At 36.8% G+C, this 20,014-nt stretch overlaps 1 protein-coding gene across 14 annotated transcripts in view; it reads left to right on the top strand.

Moving 5' to 3' along the window:
- The window catches only part of ZMYM2 (zinc finger MYM-type containing 2), a 92,962-nt gene that overhangs the window by 26,258 nt on the left and 46,690 nt on the right, over positions 1-20,014 (top strand). For 13 of the 14 annotated variants that reach the window (XM_035903747.1, XM_035903752.1, XM_035903753.1 and 10 more), the window contains 3 exons: positions 3,187-3,472; positions 7,540-7,705; positions 8,561-8,773. In XM_035903747.1, coding sequence (XP_035759640.1) covers positions 3,187-3,472; positions 7,540-7,705; positions 8,561-8,773 — 665 coding nt within the window. The other variant, XM_035903758.1, reaches the window with a different exon arrangement.

Raw genomic sequence — 20,014 nt, forward strand, 5'->3', positions numbered from 1 at the left:
GGAGAAGTCCAGGCAGATGAATAGAAGCCCATGTAGATGAGTTTCAGGTGCTTTTGGACTGGATGGAATCTGGGTTTTGTGCATCAAAACAGCTCTAAAACCAGAACCAATACATAGTAAATGGAGGATGCAGTTCAGAATTGCCCTGACCTGAACCAGGTCATTGATGCAGATTTAGCTGAATATGTTTCAAGAGCTGCATATCTCTCTAAAACTTTATTGCTGTCTTCCTCCCTACTTCTGCCCCAAGTTGTGCTGATACAGTTTTTTCAGCTTTTTTTCTTTAAAAGACGTAATTTCATTGCGCTGTTTTCTGCAAGATGGCTCCACAAATAAATGTATTGATGCAAATAAGAGTTAGGAATAATCTTACAGCAGTTTAGAGAAGGAATGAGTGTGAAAGAATGGGAACACCCTGAACAGCCATTATAGTAAGAAGAAATTGCACATGAAATTGTACAGTCTCATAAACTTGGACATTAAAGAATTGCAGCTAGGAACCTGAAAGATGAAGATGTAAGGGCAGTAAGTCATGGAAACTCATCAGGAATCAACTAAGGAAATGTGATACACCTTCTCAGTTTAAGGACATGAAAAACAGATTTTACAGATCCTTTGTAGAGAGTATGAAGTGGAGGAGGTAACACAGTTAAGTGAGATGTGAAGAAAAGTCACAATATAAAAATTAAAGTCTGCGAAGGTGTGGTGTGGAAGAAGTGAAAGCAAAAAAAAGGAAAGGCAAGAAGATCTTTAGATGTTCTTGTGGTATGTTTGTGAAAGGAGAAATACAACAAAATGTCAATTAAGGAAGGCTGTCTGAAGCCATAAGATACTAAGGAAATACTGAAATAATCTCAACGAGTACTAGGAAGTCATGGTGAAAGTTTCAAACCCAAATGAGCTTAGGAAACTCAAGTTTTCATGAGTGGCAGTTGAGTGTTGCTGGAATTACAAGCGCGTGTAACTTAACGGGAATATGTATCATGTTCAGTAAAAAGATACAATGTGCTCCCACTTGAAACCCATGAGAAAAGAGGAGAATCTCAAAACATTTTGAGGAGTTAAGGTGTTACCAGGACATGAATATATTTGAGGTAGCAGGTAAAATAGTATAGAAAAGTTTGAAGAGAGCAGAGAAGTGAATTTTAACTTTAAGCACTGCGGTAACATATCTTGTCAGTATGGATACTCATGCCTTCAAAGGTAAACTTTAACGGTTGCGAGAGGAATGTGTTTTGTTCTGCTTCCTTTCCCTCTTCCCCTCACCTCTTTGTTCCAGCCCTTCTATTTACCCTCAACCATTACAGTGGGTAAATTTCCAACTTAACCTTGCATGTCTGAGAAATAGGACATCCTTGACAGCTACAAAGTGACACCAGAAGATGATCTTCTACTTGCTAAGGAATGTACGTTGTTTGTTGCTGTAACAAGGGTTCTTGGAACTTTGTCCCTAAAACTAATTCTAAAACTATGCAGCAGAATATGTTGTTAATAAAACCCTCTTGGGGAAAGAGAGGACTTCAGAAAATAGTATGAGGAAAGGGTGCCTTCTAATGAAATAATGGTTATGGGCCAAGATAATGACCCATAAGGATAAGGTGTGGGCAGTTGCTGAAGTCTATAGGTCAAGGTTTTTGTTACCTGAAGTTACAGAATTTAAAATAATCTTTTTTTATATTTGATTGTTAATACTAGTTGTAATAACACTCCAGGAATACACTGAGTTACTGCAGTAAGACATTCAAGGCTTAGTATTTTTATTTAGTTACAGTAAATCCTGTGTTTCGTCTTTAAAGTAAAGTACTACCCAACACAGTGATATTTATGCAAGTGTTTACTATTCAGTACGTAACAGTGAAGTATGATTCTAGATGCTGGGAATATAAAGCTTGAAAGGTAAGTCCCAGGTGCTGTAACAGTATCTGAGATAGCTGACACATACTACTGGAAATGTGTATAAATGTGTTTTATAATGGAAAGTTCCTTCCTGTTCAGGTTTTAATTCAATATTAAATAATGTATCATTCTTGGCATTCTTCAGAAACTTAATGTTCCTAAAGTCTGGTGATAATTATTTGAAATGAAAGTTTAAATTCCAGAGAAACGCATAGAAACTACATTTTATTATTGTTTTAGGTTTTGTTTTGTTTTTTTTTTTCCCCCCAGAGCTGTATGTTCTGCTCCACGCCAAGATACCAAACATGTAATTTAACAGAAGCATGTGGCCATTCTAGATGTATTCCTGTTGGATAAAAAGTTTTACTTGAGTTCTTGTTCTGCAAGTTACTCTGTAGCATGTTACGTTACAAAAGATTGGGCAAAGATGACTTTGTTCCATAGTAGTCTATTGTCCAAAAATACAGATGGAAGACTAGTGAAATCTGGAACACAGGGACATGGATTTGTGTACTGCCAGAACTTAATGAAATATTATCTTCTAGGTTCATTGATTTCTACTGAGGAAGACTTGGAACTCTCATGACTTTGCCAGTTTGCACATTAAGTGGTATTCACTGCACTGAAAAGGTTATTGGGGGAAAAAAAAAAAACAAACAAACCAGGAGCTCTCAAATGGATCAGTGACACAGATCCCATATATGGAGCCACTGTGCTTTGCTCTTACTGCAGTATAGTTCTCTGGCTGCAGGCTGGACTAGGAAACTAGTATGGGGAACCCCACTCTAGGGTTTATTACTGAGGCCAGATACATGAACTTCTACAGATGCTTGTTAAAGCTGTACAGCAAAATAACTAATGGAAATATAAAATTTCTTACTAATTTGCAGAGTTTATATCTCAAACCTTAGTTTAGAAATTCCATGTTTTCTGTTGGTCTCCTTTTTTTTAATTACAATTGGTAATTGCAGTTTTGTTTATCTGAGGATAAAATTGCCAGTTTGCAAACACAGTGCAAGTGAATTGAGGTCTGCAAGACTTGTTGCTAGATGTAGGATGGGACCACGTTGAATTTGTTCATGTTCCGAAGCTTTGTAACAATGGAGAATGGTACCATGAAATAGCATTTTTACTTTTACCGAAATTTCTAAAATATCTTCCTTCTGTTAATTGTCAGTTCCAACAGAAAAATGATTTTTATGATCATATATCTGTGAATATTATTCTGTATATATGTACATGGCTGTTCACTTATTTTTTATGTATGTTTGTTTGGTTTTTGTCTTGAAGATTCTTGGATATCCCAGTCAGCTTCCTTCCCTAGGAATCAGAAGCAACCAGGTGTGGATTCCTTGTCACCTGTAGCATCACTTCCTAAACAGATTTTCCAGCCTTCTGCCCAGCAGCAGCCTTCTAAACAGGTTAAAGTCACATGTGCAAACTGCAAAAAACCTTTACAAAAGGGACAGACTGCATATCAGCGAAAAGGATCAGCTCACCTTTTTTGTTCTACTACCTGCCTCTCATCATTCTCACACAAACCCACTCCAAAGAAACTTTGTGTTATGTGCAGAAAGTAAGGGATTTTTAAATTTTGTTTCATATTAGCAGCTAAATCCAGTAATACTTGAGATTCTCATGCATGTATGAGAATTGCTCCCTTAATGATACAAAGTCTGGCTATACAAGTAGTTTATGTAGTGTCACTTAATGTTGTTTGGAAATGTTGGATTCACTGTGTCTGCTATAACAAAAAGTCTATCAGCTTTTGAATTCAGAGTATGGCAGATTGTTGCTATGAAAGCCAATACACTAAAAATTACTATTTTTTTGTTTGTTTTTTGAAGACAAGGTGTCCGAGTTATAATATATTGTGTGGCAAGACATAGTCTTTACATCTAAAGTCCTTTAAGAAAAAAAGTGGACCTTGTGTTGTATAGAAAGCATTCATTTTGATAGATGAAGATGTAAAATTGAGAGGCTTTAAAAGGAGGAGAAACTTGATACTTGCAAGAAACTGGAAGAAATATGGGAGCTCTTTCACTATTGGCTCTGTGGGGAGAGGAGAAGCCTTAGGTTTTCCCCACAGTTGGGGGCAACTATGGCGACTTTTGAAGCTGAAGGTCCCTTAAGAGGGCAGTTCAGAGGGAGTGACAAGCATACCTAGAAGTGGCTTATTCTAAATTATTGGTTAGGTTTGACTTGTAATTTTTCATTATTTCCCAAACTTTAAATTCCCAGAGAGAAGTCTTCCATAATTGTAGTATTATAGAATCATAGAATGTTTTGGGTAGGAAGGGACCCCTAGAGGTCATCTGGTCCAACCCCCCTGCAGTGAGCAGGGACATCTTCAACTGTATCAGGTTGCTCAGAGCCCCGTCCAACCTGGTCTTGAATGTTTCCAGGGATGGGGCCTCCACTGCCTCCGTGGGCAACCTGTTTCAGTGTTTCACCACCCTCATTGTAAAGAATTTGTTCCTTATATCCAGTCTAAACCTACCCTGCTTCAGTTTAAAACCATTAGCCCTTGTCCTGTCGCAGCTGGCCCTACTAAAAAGATTGTCCCCATCTTTCCTATAGGCCCTCTTTAAGTACTGAAAGGCCACAATCAGGTCTCCCCGCAGCCTTCTGAACAAGCCCAACTCTCTCAGCCTGTCCTCATAGGAGAGGTGCTCCGGCCCTCGGATCATTTTAGTAGCCCTCCTCTGGACCCGTTCCAACAGTTCCATGTCCTTGTGCTGAGGGCTCCAGAGCTGGATGCAGGACTCATAGTGTTAGGTATTCAAAATAGCTGTACTGTCTTTTTCTTTCAGTGTCCTGATTACTGAGATACTTGCACTTTTTTGTATTTTTTTCAGTAAAGTCTCAATCCAGTACACTCTGCAGTGACACTGGTTAGATGATGAATTCTTGCTGGAATAAAGAAGGCTTGCAGTAAAGACTGCCTTCTTTAGTGTATGTTTTGGAGAGGGTGGTCTTTGTTCAATTGCAAATTTAAACTAGTGAAAAAGTTTTGCTTGAGCATGCAGTGTGGTGGACTAATGGCTAGTATTCAGATGTAAGCTAGTGATCTGAGTATTTCTCTTGTTTGTGGGTTTTTTCCCCTTGAGACTCAGTAAAAATAGACTATAGCAAGTATTGATATCCTGTGTATTCATACCTTGGTACACTGAAAACCTAGAAGTTTTAGCTTTTTTAAAATACATGTAAAAGCTCAAATTCTCTCAACCCTTGCTTTTATAGAGATAGTTAAAAGCACTCTGCTCTGTAGGCTTGTACGTGTTTATACACTTTTTTTTTTAGAAGTAATCTGGTGCTTACCATATTCAGCTAGCTGTATATAAAGATGAAGATTAGACTAATCTTTGCATTTCTGGCTGAAATCTTGAAAATTCATGGCTAAATCTGTGCTCTCTTGCAACTTCTGAGATACTTATCTATGTATTTTAAGAGGCTAGATAAAAAACTGCCTTAAATGAAAAGGCTTTATTTTTGAATGATAAGGAAAATACCTTATTTCTAGCTTTTGGGGTTACTTAAAATAGTTCATTTAATGTATTTGATTTCTAGAGAACCTCTGTGAAGTCACCTTTGACAGTTTTTGAGGTGATGTTGGTTTTCGCTCTTCCACTAGTATGCAGTTGCTTACTCAATCACAGTTAAATAGAAGGCAATACATGCATTAGACTGTTACTCTGCAGCATGGCTTCATTGTGAAGCCCAATCTTACCCAGCCTTTTTTGCTTTATTACCAAATTTTTGCTACCTGGTGGTAGCAAATCAGGTACTCTCTGATCCATACTTGCTTCATTGCTTTTTTCCTACTAAAGCAGACATGGTATTGTCAGATTGCAGTTCAGTGAAAGCATAAGGGAACTTTAGCAAAATCCAGGAGATCTATCATCTCTCCAATGTACATTCAAGTAGTTGATATGTCATAGGTCAGACTTTCAGAGGTTACGCTCAGATTTATCTTTTAAGGATGTAGATTACTTTAAGTGGAAAAAGTGAAGCCTACAATAACTTTTTAAAAAGATTGTATAACTCCACCTGAAAAGTCAGAACTCTTATGTATGTTATTGTAAACCACTTTTCTAGCACTCTTCTGAACCTTTGTAACTACATAAATGGCGTAGGAATTATTACAAGAAGGAAGTTATAGGAAGTATCTGGCATTCTCCTTAGTGTTTATAATTTCTATTGACTTGTGTTACTCCTTTTGACTTTGCACTTGCGTCCTTTGATACAAGTTAATATGTGTTTTGATAAAAGTTAGTAGTGTTTATAAGTCCTGGTGGAATCCAGCCAGAAACTGTAAGCTCCTCAGGGCAGGAACTCTGGCTTTGTTTTGCAGAACAGAAGTGATAACACTCCCCAACACAAATGCTTACTAGCTTGCCAAAGGGCAAGCCAAAATTTGCTGACTTTCCTTTGATGGAAGAAGGCAGGCTGGCAAGTATTAATATCCAGGGGCAATACAAGTTTATTTTCAAGGGAATCTGTCTAGGGAAGCATACAACATTTTTCCAATGTTTTCCACTCATCCTAGTTTTAGGGCTCCTAGGTATGAGTGTCTGGGTCATGTCTTTTCCAACTGGTGATTCATAATGATGTCAATAGAGATCCAGACTTGTCCAATCAATTTTTTATTTTCTGCCCAATAGCATTTCCTGTATGTCAATAATGGGTTTTTTTTACTTGAAGGGCAAAGGGGGAGGTTTTTATTTCTTCTTACTTAGTGCTTCTAATTTATGGTATGTGATAGTTTGGGATTAAGAATGAAACTACCTTCGAAATAGCCTTAGAAGTTTGGGAGAGCTGATCACAAAGGTGCACTGACACGCACGGTGTTAGCAGCTTTGCTAACAGGTAGGGTGTGCAGCATATAATTGAAGATCAAGGAAGTCTAGAACTAACTTCAGTGAAAAAAAAGTGTAAGTCAGTTTGGTTAGAAGAAGGTTTGTTCTATTTCAAATTATTTTTATTGTTGGTTGCTTGTCTGGTTTAATGCGTTCAATTGGTGCAGTTTCATGGGCAACTGCATGAACTGTTCCAGTGCTTTGGAACTTTAAAGTAATGACAGAATTAACTTCTTTTTAAAATTTCAAATTACAAAACTTCTAGGCAAGCTTGTGGTAGAGTTTTAAGCTTTTTGGTTATATTTATAAGTGTGAGAGAACAACCTTCTCACCTCCCCTCATCCTATCCTGAGATTAATACTGGAAATGGTGGAATTACATACAAATAAAAAAAAATCTTGCCTTTTACTGTATATCTGAATTTTTCATATGAAACTTCATATATAGCTTTTGTGTGAAGTTACAAAAGCACTAGTTTAAATTTGCTGTGTTAATTTTTTGTATAAGATTGAGTAGGCCACAGCTGGTACCTAATGGTGCATTAACGTCACTTAGTTCTAGAATAAGGTAATGGGGAAAAAAAGAAATTCAAACAAAAAAAGGGTTTTTACCCAGGGAAGTCCGCGTATTTGCAGTAGTTATATTACTAAACTTAGTGCTTCCGTGTGACTAACAACTGTACACCCACAAAACAGGATGAATCTTACAACATGTATGCTTGTTTAAATACATATATGTATTTATACGCAAGCACACTAGAGGTTTTTTTTTTTTTGTCTTTCAGAGATATAACAACAATGAAAGGTACCATTGTTGCTCAAGTTGATTCAAGTGAGTCTTTCCAGGAGTTTTGCAGTACATCGTGTTTATCCTTTTATGAAGATAAACAGAATCCCTCAAAAGGAGTTTTGAATAAATCAAGATGCACTATCTGTGGTAAACTAACTGAGGTCTGGTTGACTGGTTTTTTTTCTCTTTCTTAGTAATGACGATATTAATAACTTATATTCTGAAATAAGAACTGAAAATAAGGAAGTTTAAAATATGATTCAGTATTTTTTTATGTAGCAAGATACTAAGATATGCAGGCTTAATATTCATGAAGAGCAACTGAAGGAAGAAAGAATTCAAAGAGGTTAATATTTGATTTTTGTTTCAGAAACCTGAAGTGCATTTTGCTGATATCTTGTAGCTACTGTCAACAATTTTATTAGGTGTGGAAACTTGTAACTATAACCCAGATCTCCCACACAGAAGAATTGCTGTTAAAAAAGTCAAGATTTACTGTATCTGTCCTTTTTACTGTATATCTTGAAAGATTATGCAAATGTTTTTAGAGATACGTAGAATATATGTAACTTCAAATTCTCATTAATGTATTAATTTACTCTTGATGCCATTGCTGGGCCCACTGTAGTTCAGGCTACTACTTTACACAGCGTATGTATCTGGTCAGTCTTATATGCCATGTTGTTAGCCTGCAAATTGAGTATTTTATAAAATTGCATAAATTGACCTTCTGCTCTAATATGCAATTACTACATTCTTCCCTGTGATCTTTGCTTCTGGGCTACAAGAACAAGTGGGTCCCAAGATTTTTTTCCTAGAACTCTGGAGACAACAAACACTAATTTCTGTTTCTATATTTCATGTTCATTTTAAGCATTTGTGTTCTTAAATAGTGAGCTACTATGATCTGATTTTAGTTACTGTACTTGAATGTAAGACTTTTGGCTTGTCTAGTAATTTCAGGCAACTTTATGCTTGTGTGGTGATGGAATACTGTTTTTGTTTTTATTTTTTAGATTCGTCATGAAGTTAGCTTTAAAAATATGACTCACAAGCTGTGTAGTGACCATTGCTTCAATAGATACAGGATGGCGAATGGTTTAATAATGAATTGCTGTGAGCATTGCGGGGAGTATTTGCCCAGTAAAGGAGCTGGAAACAATGTTCTTACTATTGATGGTCAGCAGAAAAGATTCTGTTGTCAGAACTGCGTTGGTGAATACAAGCAGGTAATTACTACTTTACCTATAAATTACAATTAAATAAACATTAATATTCCTTAAATTTATCCTGTTATTCATAACATGGTTTTACTTCTCATTAGAAGTCTTAAATAACAAAGACTTCTAAAAATTAAATTAATTCCAGTGAGGGCAGGCTAGCGGGAATGGACTTTTTACTACTGGCTTTTTTTCATGTTGCTGTAATAGCAATTCCTATTTGTTATTAATGAAAATATCATTAAAATTAAACTTCCTATTAATAATTTCTCTTTCTTTCTAACGGGTATATCACGAGTATATTAATAGCAAGCCCCGCACACAAGCTTACTGGTCTTTAAGTGAATGTTCTCTTTTAGATATAAAAGTTCACTTGTATGCAGTTAAAACATTCAAAAATGTGCAGAGCATACAGATTGGATATTGCTGTGAGAATGCTCTAACTGGTTACTTGTTGGCAGTGTACCTGTAGTATGTCTACTTTCCTTCACTGTACAGCATAGGATTTCAAAATGTATTGTTACTTTCATCCTTCCACATGTTAAATTTTATGCTTTTGTTTTCTTTACTTGGTTTGGTTTTTATTTATTCTGAAGACCATTAAGATAGCAGTAATTGTTGTGGTTAAAAATAATTCCAAATCAAGAAACCTGATGCTTGATGTCTTTTATGTATTACAGAGCCAGCTTAGCTCTGAACCATTGCTAATGCTGACTGGAAGGTTTAAACATTAATCACAGTATTTATGGTATAGTAGGATAGCTCTAAAATATTAAATGTTTTGGGGGAGGATATGCAGTTTTGTTCTGTTTTGTTTTTCTTTTTGCTTGGTACATTCTGCTCTGAGTTTGTAGGGATAGTGTTATGAAATATGAAAGTTTTACTAGTAAGAAATTCCTTTATCTGATTCTGAATTTCATGCTTGAATGTGAGTGGCCCCAGTGCTGCACATTGCTTTGGGTTCTTTCTTCATCTCTTTCCATTTTTAAGAAACCAATGATCCAAGAGAAAAGGGAGTGTGGTGCTGAATATTTTTAAATTTTTTGATGTTGCATCATGTATGTTTGTATTTTCTCTTTGGACATTCAGTTTTAATACTTTTGGGGATGGCTATTCTTGTGTATATGCAATGTGCAAACAGCAAATCTGGAAACGTGCATATGTAAACAGCGTAACTGAAAACATAACATAAGCGTTATTCTTTTGTCACAGCTATACCAAAAGGGACAGGATAGGTTTCCAAGATACTAAAAACATAGTCATGCCCAGAAGCCATGGAAAGACTTGAAGAAACGTTGAATACTGTCTCTCGAAGAAACAAAAAGGCATGAGATTAACTTTGAACTTGAGACATTCCCACACAACCAGTATAACATGCACTGCACATGGAATTATGAAATGAACGTGGAATTTGAGAGGTCGAATGATAAATCTGTACTTAACTCTCATTACAGACTGTACTCTATTTGTCCAGATATTTTTGTATTTTGTGTTTAGATATGTATTTGGGAATTAGAAGGATATGGGTAGCAAGTTGTATGTTCTGGTTTGATTTGGGGTGGATGAGCAGTTTGCAGTACCAGGAATCTTCACAAGTAGTGTCGGGTTATTGTGCATTATTGTGAGGATCTTTATTAAGAGAACCTTTAAAATTGAGACACATTGTTTTGGTGCATTCAATTCTGACAGCAGACTTTGTTCAAGCAAGTTCTTAAATCTTTTGTGGAACTGTTTGGTACTGGGGAACTGTAATAGGCTGTGAGAAGCTTAATTCTAGTGCTCATGTGCATCTGGTTTGGAGTGGTGATTAACTGATAGGTTTGAAATCCTATCCTACTCCTATTTGGAGTGTGGGGGTTTGGGGGTATTTTTGATATTAAGAGAAACTCAAACTATAAATTAGGCTTTTTTTAGCGTTTGTTGTTGTAGGTGCCAAAGTTGTTCAGGATACAATTATTTGAGAATATTTAGTTCTCTACCAGGACTTATTCAGGTTTGAACTTCCATTTGCATTAAGGTTTTTTGAACTGAATGTATTCAAGGAATTCTGTTTTTATAAAAGGAACTTAGACTTTGGAAAATGTTACTGACAACTCATTGGGCCACAACTGGTAAATTGTAGGTTGCTTTATTCAGTTGTAACAATGTTTTCTTTGAAAATTTTTATTAGATCTTGCTTTTAAAGGAGAACCGGTGAAGGAGAGAATATGAGAGTCACTATTACATACTGAAATAAACTCAATGGAATCAATAATACAGGAAAAGTTGATGTATCATTTCATTACAGCATTGTGTTGTACAACCGATTACCGTGTGTCACGTAACAGTTTTAGCAAATGTTTTCTTACAAACAGTTGTAAAATACATAGGTCTTACTGGTATGAGCTTTGTATTAAGCAGTTTCTATTGTAAATGTCGTACACCTATCAATATGCTATACATTTGTAGTAGTAATAAACGAAAACTGATTCTTATTACTTGTACCTATCTATATACTTAATCCCTATTTTTTTAAATAAATATTACACTGATTTGAACAATTAATTTTCAGTAACTTATCATGGACATTTTTTCTTCCTGGAATGAAAAAATTAAGATTGTGGGTAATAAAAATTCCTGTGGCTCTTGGAAGAGCCACTGACTGCAAATAATCTATCCGCTACAAAGGGTTTCTTTCCTCTGCTTTAGGCTGTTGGTGGGAGTAAGAAACAGATTTATTCCTGGGATGCGGAGTAGGTTTTTTTCTGAAGTGCCTAAGTCACCTTTCAAGGTGATGGATGCACTTAGCTTTCTACATAACAGTTTCAGAACTTGATTTAAAATGGAGACACAAATACTCTTGAATATTGCATCCTGTGTTTTGCTTTCCTGAGAGGTGATGACTGTTCTTTCTTATCTAAAACTGAAGTAATTGCAGAGCTTAGATTTCTTTCATATTTAAGAATCTATGAAAAAATAGATTCATTTATGTAAGAATTTAAAACAAAAAATTAAGACACAGCCTAACTAATGCTCGCTATGGTTATATGCAAGAGCATGTCAATGTCCTGATGGCACACCAGCCATTCATGAAGACATCTAAGTGCAAGTCAAGCTTTTTTTTTTTTTAAAAAAAAAAACAAACCAAAACAAAAACTAAAAAAACCCCAATAATATACTTCCTCCAAAAATGAAACTACTACAACAATTTGGATAAAATGTCAAAACTCTTATTGGAAGTGGTTATTTTTTTTAAACTACTACTTCTAGATCATAAATGCTTTACCTGTTCCACTGAGATTCAAACTCTTTACATGTAGAGGGGCAAGAGGGACTTCAAGAATGATGCTAAACAAAACAAAAAACTATGCTAGAAGAGAATGAGGTCATATTTGACAAGGAGTTAGCTAAATTGTCTAATTGTACAAATGCTGAAAGAAATATTTTACTTCTTCAAGTAGGCACTTTTTTTTAACTAAAATGAGAACCATTTAAAAATTACTTTAATGATTAATTTAAAAGTAAATATTTATGCAGCAAATTGAAACAGACCCCAAATGGGCCTGCTGTGAAGACATATTAACCAAAAGCACATACATGCGTTGTTTCAGTGTTTCTGATACTATTGCATATTTTCTGTCTCTACAAAATTAGTTGACATCCTTTTCAAGGCAGTTGCAATGTTGTTTGTGTCCTGGTTTGCTGGATTTGGGTACAGGCTTAACAACCTTGTTCTAAGGAATGAGTGAGTTCTGTGACTTGGCTTGTGCAACCAACCATACCTCTTAATTTTCGGCTGTTCAACTAAGATAAAGCTGAGTCTTTATCTACTTCTAAAAATACAGTCCTTAACTGCTTTGCTTACTGGCCTGATCATCCACAGTGCTCTTGATTCTGCCATGAAAGCATTTAATGCTTTACTAGTTTAAAATGTTCCTTTACTTTTTTTTTTTCTTTGTTTCCTTAACTAAAACCCTTCCTGTTAGCGTATGACCTGGGATTCGCTTGCTTTGGGTGCTTCTTAAAAATTATGGTCTTCATGTGCTGTCAAAAAAGGCGGGAAGGAGCTTTAACTATTTCTTCATAGGCTTTTTAATAGCTCTGGAATGAAGTGAGTACCAGGTAAATGCAAGCCAAAAGAGTATTTTCCTAGTTGGAGAGGGTGCTTGCAGTGTCTTTTCATCTAGTGAAAGTTTTCCTTCAGTACTGAATAAAAGTGCATTTGATTGACTTCCTTGATTAGGTAGAGACTTACTACTGAACATGCTTCAAGACTAACCAAGCTATGCCATCCCTTTAAGCTATTCTCTTACAAGCAGTAGAAAAAACCCAACCTAGGCAGTTGTGCCTCTTTGTTTAGAATTCTACTCCTTGCCAAAAAATTGCTTTTGTGAAACTCTTAAAACTCATTTCAGCTGCTTTATCTGTGTGCAGGGGTTTAGGATTGTTCACTGTATATAATAATATGCATATCTACAACCTATGATTCATCGTTTATGTGGAGTTTGTATTTAGTCTCACAAAATATAGTTATCTACTGCTTTAAATCTCGCTGAATGCTATGCCAGAATGCCATGCCAGAAAGCTTTGTCCCGTAGTACTTCAGTGGAAGCACCTAGGGTTTTCCTTTGTCTTCTCCCATGCAGTGTCTGTTCTTTTTCTGTGCTGCTTTGCTATTAAAACAGATCTGTCCTTTTTATATTGAGAGTGCAATTAACTACAAAATCTGCTGCTTCCTGCTGTTGTTACTGCTTTCTAAACTCCTGTTTCCAAGTGTTTGTTTCAAGAGTAAATACTGTTGGGGGGAAAAAAAACCAGTAGTTGTGAGAGTTGAACAGCTCCTTTACATTGAAATATTAGAAATAGTGACTTTTCAAAAAAAATTTTTTTTTTAAATTTTTGGTCACTTCTAAAGAGAAGTTTTGTGGTTTCAGCCAGTTCAAACTGTGGTTTAATAGTGGGATTTCTTCCTCATATGGTAAACCACCTCTGTCTCACTTCAGGTTATACTTAGTTTGGTATCTCTGATCAGCAATCTCTGAGAATGCTGAAGTCTCATACTGAGGTTCCTTCCAACCCTTGCCATTCTGTGAAATGGAGATAGCTAGATGTGTTTTACCCCATCTGCCAAGGTTAAAATGACAAAAATCTTTATCAACCAAGGTAATTCCCCTTCCTTCCTGCTTAGTGGTATGTGGGGCATTCTGAGGCTTCTTGGTATTTATGCCTCCAGTTTTCTGCACCTCTGCAAATTGAGTCCTTTTAGAAACTACCCTGTGCTTCTACCTTTTATTTACTCCTGTTTCTAGAACAATTTATTTTGCAATTTCTGCTTCAAATGTTTGTCTTCAGCCGTAGAATTTGCTTGTTCTTCAATAAAAACTATATAATCTGCTTCCTTTAGGCACCTGAATATCATTCATAGTAAGTTATTTCATTGATATCTTAGAAGATAAAGTGAGATAAGTACATCAGAGATGTTAAAATAGCTTTGTAGTTCTGAAGAAAAGTACTTAGAGCAGTCAAAATTGTGAGGTGTGATCTGTGTTGTGAGCACAGGAAGTTCTTAGGAAGAGGAAGGGAGGAGGTGATATGACTAGGTGTAAGAGCATGGATATAACTGCATGTATGCACTGCTGTACCTGGAATAATTGGACGTGACTGAGGGGAAGGAAGGGAAAAGGCAAAAGAGAAACAGCTGAAAACATTCAGTTAATGTGAAAATAACTTGCTTTTTGAGGCAGGGAAGAAGGGATTTTCAGTTCTGCTTCTCTTGAAGGCATGAAGGCAAGTGTCTTTAGAGTGGGAACAAAACTGGCAAAAAGATGGAGCACTGGCAGTTGGAGATGCCAAAGAAAAGTTACTGGGCAAGTTATTGATTTGGCTGTTTGCAGAGTTCAGCTCATGGAATGTAAACACAAATCACTTTGTGTTCAAGGGCCACAAAAGCAATTACGTTAGCTTTTGCTCTTAAGACTTGGGCAAATGCTTTGGAGTTCTTACTAATCTTAATCTGTTTTGTTGGAGTAGGGGGGAGTTTACAGTTGTTACTCTTTGGGGAGAGATGATTTGCATGCAGTATTTCAAAAGACTGTATAAATAATATGTTTTCTTCTTCTTTTGCTGTTACAGATTTTGCTGACATCTGTTTTTTTTCTTAGATGTGCGTGTTGCTTCTGGATCCATCCAGATCATTCTTTCCAATAAATCTGAAGTGGTTTAGCTGCTATTTTCTTGACTGCCTTACTAATGGATCTCTGCTATCATAGAATTCCATGTAGTTAATATCTCTGCTTTTCTAATTACAGAAAATGTCTATCTTCATTCTCCTTTACCTTTTTATTTGAACACAAGTTGACTGTGTTTCTGTCCCAGAATATTATTTTCTAGAAGCTTTCCTGGTATTTATCTTATCTTTCATTGAAAACTATTACTCTCTAAAGCTACCAAAGAGAAGTTTGCCTGGATTGAGAAGTATGTACCGATCTGGTTTACCATGGACCTCATGAGCTTAACTGCAAAGCTTTTCCTTCAACTGGAAGCAAATCTTGGGGCTGCTACATGGTGGTGTAGCAATCACCTGGTATTTTGGTGTTCTCAATTGACTGGCTCTTGTATGGAAGAATTGTAGCAAGAATGCTCTTACATTGCAGGCATGTTCTTCATCCTGCTCTCTATCCTTCTGAAGGCACGTGAAGCAGATCATGCTGCTTTTTTTTCAGTCAAGAATAAAAGTTTATAGCACAGGTGCCTAGATGCAAGGCACTAATAGGTTTATTGAAATACTCTTGAAGCCAGAACATTCAAGAACAGAGACTTTTATTAGTTTCAGTTGCAAACAGAAGTGAGGCTTACTTCTAAAATACAATGAAATTTCAGTATTGATCTGATACTTACTTTGGGGCTTGATCTTTTTTCTTAGTAGGATGTATGCAAGAAGAGCTATAGACTTCAGCTTTCACGATCTGCTCAGTAAGAGGTAAAGGAAGATCAAGATCCCTTCTAAAATTATTGTTGCTAATAATGGCAAGAATAAAAATTCCTCAGAAACCCTCCAGCTGAGTTTTTTATTTCCAGGAATTTGTATTTCTCTTCCAACAATACTTGTATTTCTCTAATGTATTCTTGTTTTGTCTTACATCTTGACAGCCACTTTCGTAGTTACCAGTTTGAGTCCAACACTGTCCTAGTGGACAGAATGAAGATTTGAAATGTATATAGAACTAGTAACTCCTAAGAACTTCAAATTGCATGAAACGTTTTAGAATATGTCTTTTCTCAGTAACCTATCATGAGATACCCATCATGAAGTAGACCTGTTTTCTAGGATTAAGTCTCTAATAGGGTATACAAACAAGTCATGAAAGAATGAGTGAGTTCAGAATCAAATATAATAAGAACAGAGGAATATACAGGCTTCTGCATTTACCTTAGACTTTATGCTTTAGAAGAGGTTAAATATGCAATGGGATTTAGGTAATATTAGGCCATCTCAATGCAGAATCTAGGTGGAGTAGTGAAGGAGAGGTATAGGCAGATGAGTTTCCCCTCAGAGGGCACTGTGCTATTCTCTAGAAATTTTGCCTGTGGATTAACTTAATTTTTTTGTACTTGGTAATCTAATTGATACTAATTTGATAGTAGTGGTTTTACTTAAATTTTTTCTAGAAATAGCAGTCTTTAAACTTGAATATATTTTATAAGATACTGTAGATTTGAATTTGTCAGAAAAGGTGCATGAAAGGAAAATGCTTGGTACTTTCTTTTGTGGATTGCTTCTGAGTTAATTCCCTCTTTGAAGGAAACTTGAAACTCAGACTAGTCTGAATGTGCAGGGTTTTGCCTATAATCACTTTTGCCTACCATTGAGGTATCATGGGGGGCACAAGATGAAGCCAGTACTTAATCTGGAATAGAAGATAACTGCCAAGAAAGCAGCTTTGGAGAAAAAGACTTGGGTGTCCTGGTGGACAAGAATTTGAACAGGAGTTAGCAGTGTGTCCTTGCAGCAAAGATGCATCCTGGGTTGTATCAAAAAACTGCATCCTGGGTTGTATCACAGAATGCGTGATGTTGGAAGGGATCTCTGGAGGTCATCTTGTCCACCCTCTTGCTCAAGCAGGGTCACCCGGAGCAGGTCATCCAGGACTCTGTCCATTTGAGTTTTGAGTATCTCAAGGATGGGGACTCCACAGCCTCTCTGGGCAACCTATTGCTATATTAGCAAGAGTGTAGCCCGCAGGTCAAGGGAAGTGATTTCCATACCCTGGTCCAGTTTTGGATTCCAGGGAATGAAAGGCGTTCACATACTGATGCAAGTTCAGTGGAGAGTTACCAAGATGTTCAGAGGGCTGGAGCACATGGCATAGGAGGGCAGGCTTGGGAGACCTTAGTTCGTTCAACCTTAAGAAGGCTAAAGGGGGATCACTTACCTCTTGGGAGGGTATAGGGAGGACAAAGTTGGTCTCTTTGCAGAAGTGCACAGTAGAAGGATGAGAGGCAACAGACACAACTTGAAAACAAGGGGAAACTTGATTTAGATAGAAGGAAAAGCTTTTTTTCTGTGAGCGTGGTGAAATCGTCCAGGCAGATTTTGGAATGCTTATCCTTGGAGATGCTCAGATTTGACTAGACAAGATCCTGAGCAACCAGCTCTGGACCTGCTTTGAATAGGAGGTTGCACTTGACCTCTGGAGGTCCCCTCCAGTCTACATGATTCTGTGATTCTATACTTCTGAAACAAAGAATGAAGCAGTGATGTTTAAAATAAAGAGCCAGGAAGTTTTGTATTTCTTTTGTTCCCTCTTTACTTAGTGATGAAGATTCTAGTATTCTTTGTTCTGTTTTTCTCTCTCCCAGTGAAGTTCTTTCCTTTGTCTCCTGATCATGAAGTACCAATGACATTGACACAGCTCTACGTTTTTCTTAATTTCTGTTCTGAACACCCACTTTTCCTTGAGGATGGTTAAAACATTCAATTAAAATGAAAAACGTTCTATAGTAAGAAGATGAGAACAGTTGTTCTGGTTTAGATCGGGGATAGACTCCTGCAGTGTACATAAGTGGGCATGCAAGGAAGAGTAAGGACAAGGCAGGTACTTTGGATATTTTCCCCCGCTTCTGACTTTGTAGAGGCCAGGGGATCTCACGAACTTTATGCAATGTTCCTGTATGCTATTTTTAGTGACTCTCTTGAATGCGTCTCTCTGGCTTGTCCAGTCTCCTCGTGAACACACACAATCAGTTTTTTCCATCCATGACACTCTTGGGTAAGAAGATCTGCTGACCTGCTGCTTGTTATGTGAAGAGCTGCCTCCTGTTGTTTGTTTTGAAACTTCTTCTGTTGATATACATATGATTTCCCATAGTTGTTAATATTAGAAAAGACAATGAACAGTTGATCCATAGTGCCCCATGTTTTACCGTTTTTGGTTTTGCCGTTATCCTCTTAAATTATCTTGTTTCTAGGCCAAAACTCTACCTCATAAGAATGCTCTTTGTCCCTACGTATTACTGTCATTCTCCTTAGTTTTAGTGAATCTTTGTTTTGTTTATTCCAGCTAGAAGGGTACTTCTACGGAAAGGATTCTCAAATTTTTGTTTTTTCTACAGAATGAAATTAATACTGCAGATTCTTAAGAGGTGAAAGACAATGTGTTGTGACAAATGTGAGAGTAGAAATGTAAGCTGCCTGAGAACCTTGAGAAGAGAGAGTCTGATCTGGAAATTTGACACTTAAGATGTCCCTGCTCACTGCAGGGGGGCTGGACTAGCTGACCTTTAAAGGTGCCTTCTAACCCAAACCATGCTATGATTCTAAGAACGAGGGAAGACTCTTGGTTTGCATTGTGGGTATCTAAAAACATACAGAATGGTACAGTCTGAGGTTCTCTGATGTTGTCAACGAAGGAAGCCTTTTGAGTTAGATAGACTGTTAAAATAAATGTTTGAGACACCTGTATAATGCTGATTAAGGAATACTTTCCGGTATGCTTTATTCTTTTCTATAATAGTGTTGCACTCCTTGGTTTCTGAATGGTTTTAATATTCAAACTTGAAAGTTTGAGTGCTGACGAGTCATAAAAATGCAGGAAGAAGTTAAACTTGAAGGAGATTATGATTATGAAGGTTTGAGAGCAGTAAATTTGAAGAGGTTTCAGGCCTTTTAATTCTTTTTCTTCACTGGTGTCCTGTCTCCTTCACTTGCGTAACAACATGTTTGAACTTCTAATAACGCAGAAATGCTCAAACAGTCTTAGTTTCTGTGACAAGAATAAAGTGAGACCTTCACTGTTACGCTTTTGGTTCTACCCACAATCTTCTGCATCTTTGATATGGTTTTTTGGAAATTCATGTTCTTTGTAGTTTGTAGGCCCAGTTTGATTATTTTCTTTCAGACCTAGAGCTTGTGAAAACTTCACCTACCTGTGTGGTGTTTTCTGATTATATTCCTGAACGCTCTTTGTTAAGCTGTTTGTCAGCGTATTTGCATCAGTGCTTCTAGATTTACCTTTTCGTTTATTCTAGAGGTACCAAGGCTGTTTGCGCATGAAGGTTTTCTAATGGTTGTTGTCCATTAAGCTTGTTCCAAGAAGTCAAGTCTCTTGTAAATTGTGACCTCCTGTGTACCCACTGGTAATACAACTTGAAGTATTCTTGATGTCCTGCTTGCCTATTAGCCTGTCAAAGGAGATGAATGTATATTGGAAGAATAGCTCCAACTTGTAGAACAGTATAATTGCTGCATTTTGGTCTTGGTACTTAGTGTGAATGTTGTCAATATTGTGGCTGATTAGGAGGATTATTAGGTGCTGGGTAACATTTTTAAAGGCAAACAGAAAACAATGAAATAAGGTGGGAAGGGAAGATCCTGGAGTTGTATAAAATATCCTCCTCAAGGTAGGAGCTTGGTATCTTGACACATGCTCCTTTTTGGAGAAAATCCACAGCAAGGATTTAATCAAAGCAACATGTGGAAATTGTGGAGTTGTATGGTATTTTGAACTTTTGCTGATCTGTGCAAGAAGCTACACCCAATTTGCAGCAGAGACATGTGTATATGTACATTTTTATGTACATGTTTTTAATCTAGGGAAGGTGATACATGTGATAAAACTGTGCTGATCTGTAAGACTGGATTTAGCTAGTTCTCAAATGTAAGTAGTCAAAGATAGGAAAAGTAAAGATACCACTGAGCCTTCTGTTACTCTGAACAAAGTGAAGCACCTATGAAACATGCTTTGCCTTTCCTTCCCCCTTGAGAAGAGGGAA

The sequence above is a fragment of the Egretta garzetta genome, unplaced genomic scaffold (assembly GCF_000687185.1).
Source record: "Egretta garzetta isolate BGI_Z169 unplaced genomic scaffold, ASM68718v1 scaffold401, whole genome shotgun sequence".
Taxonomy (NCBI): domain Eukaryota; kingdom Metazoa; phylum Chordata; class Aves; order Pelecaniformes; family Ardeidae; genus Egretta; species Egretta garzetta.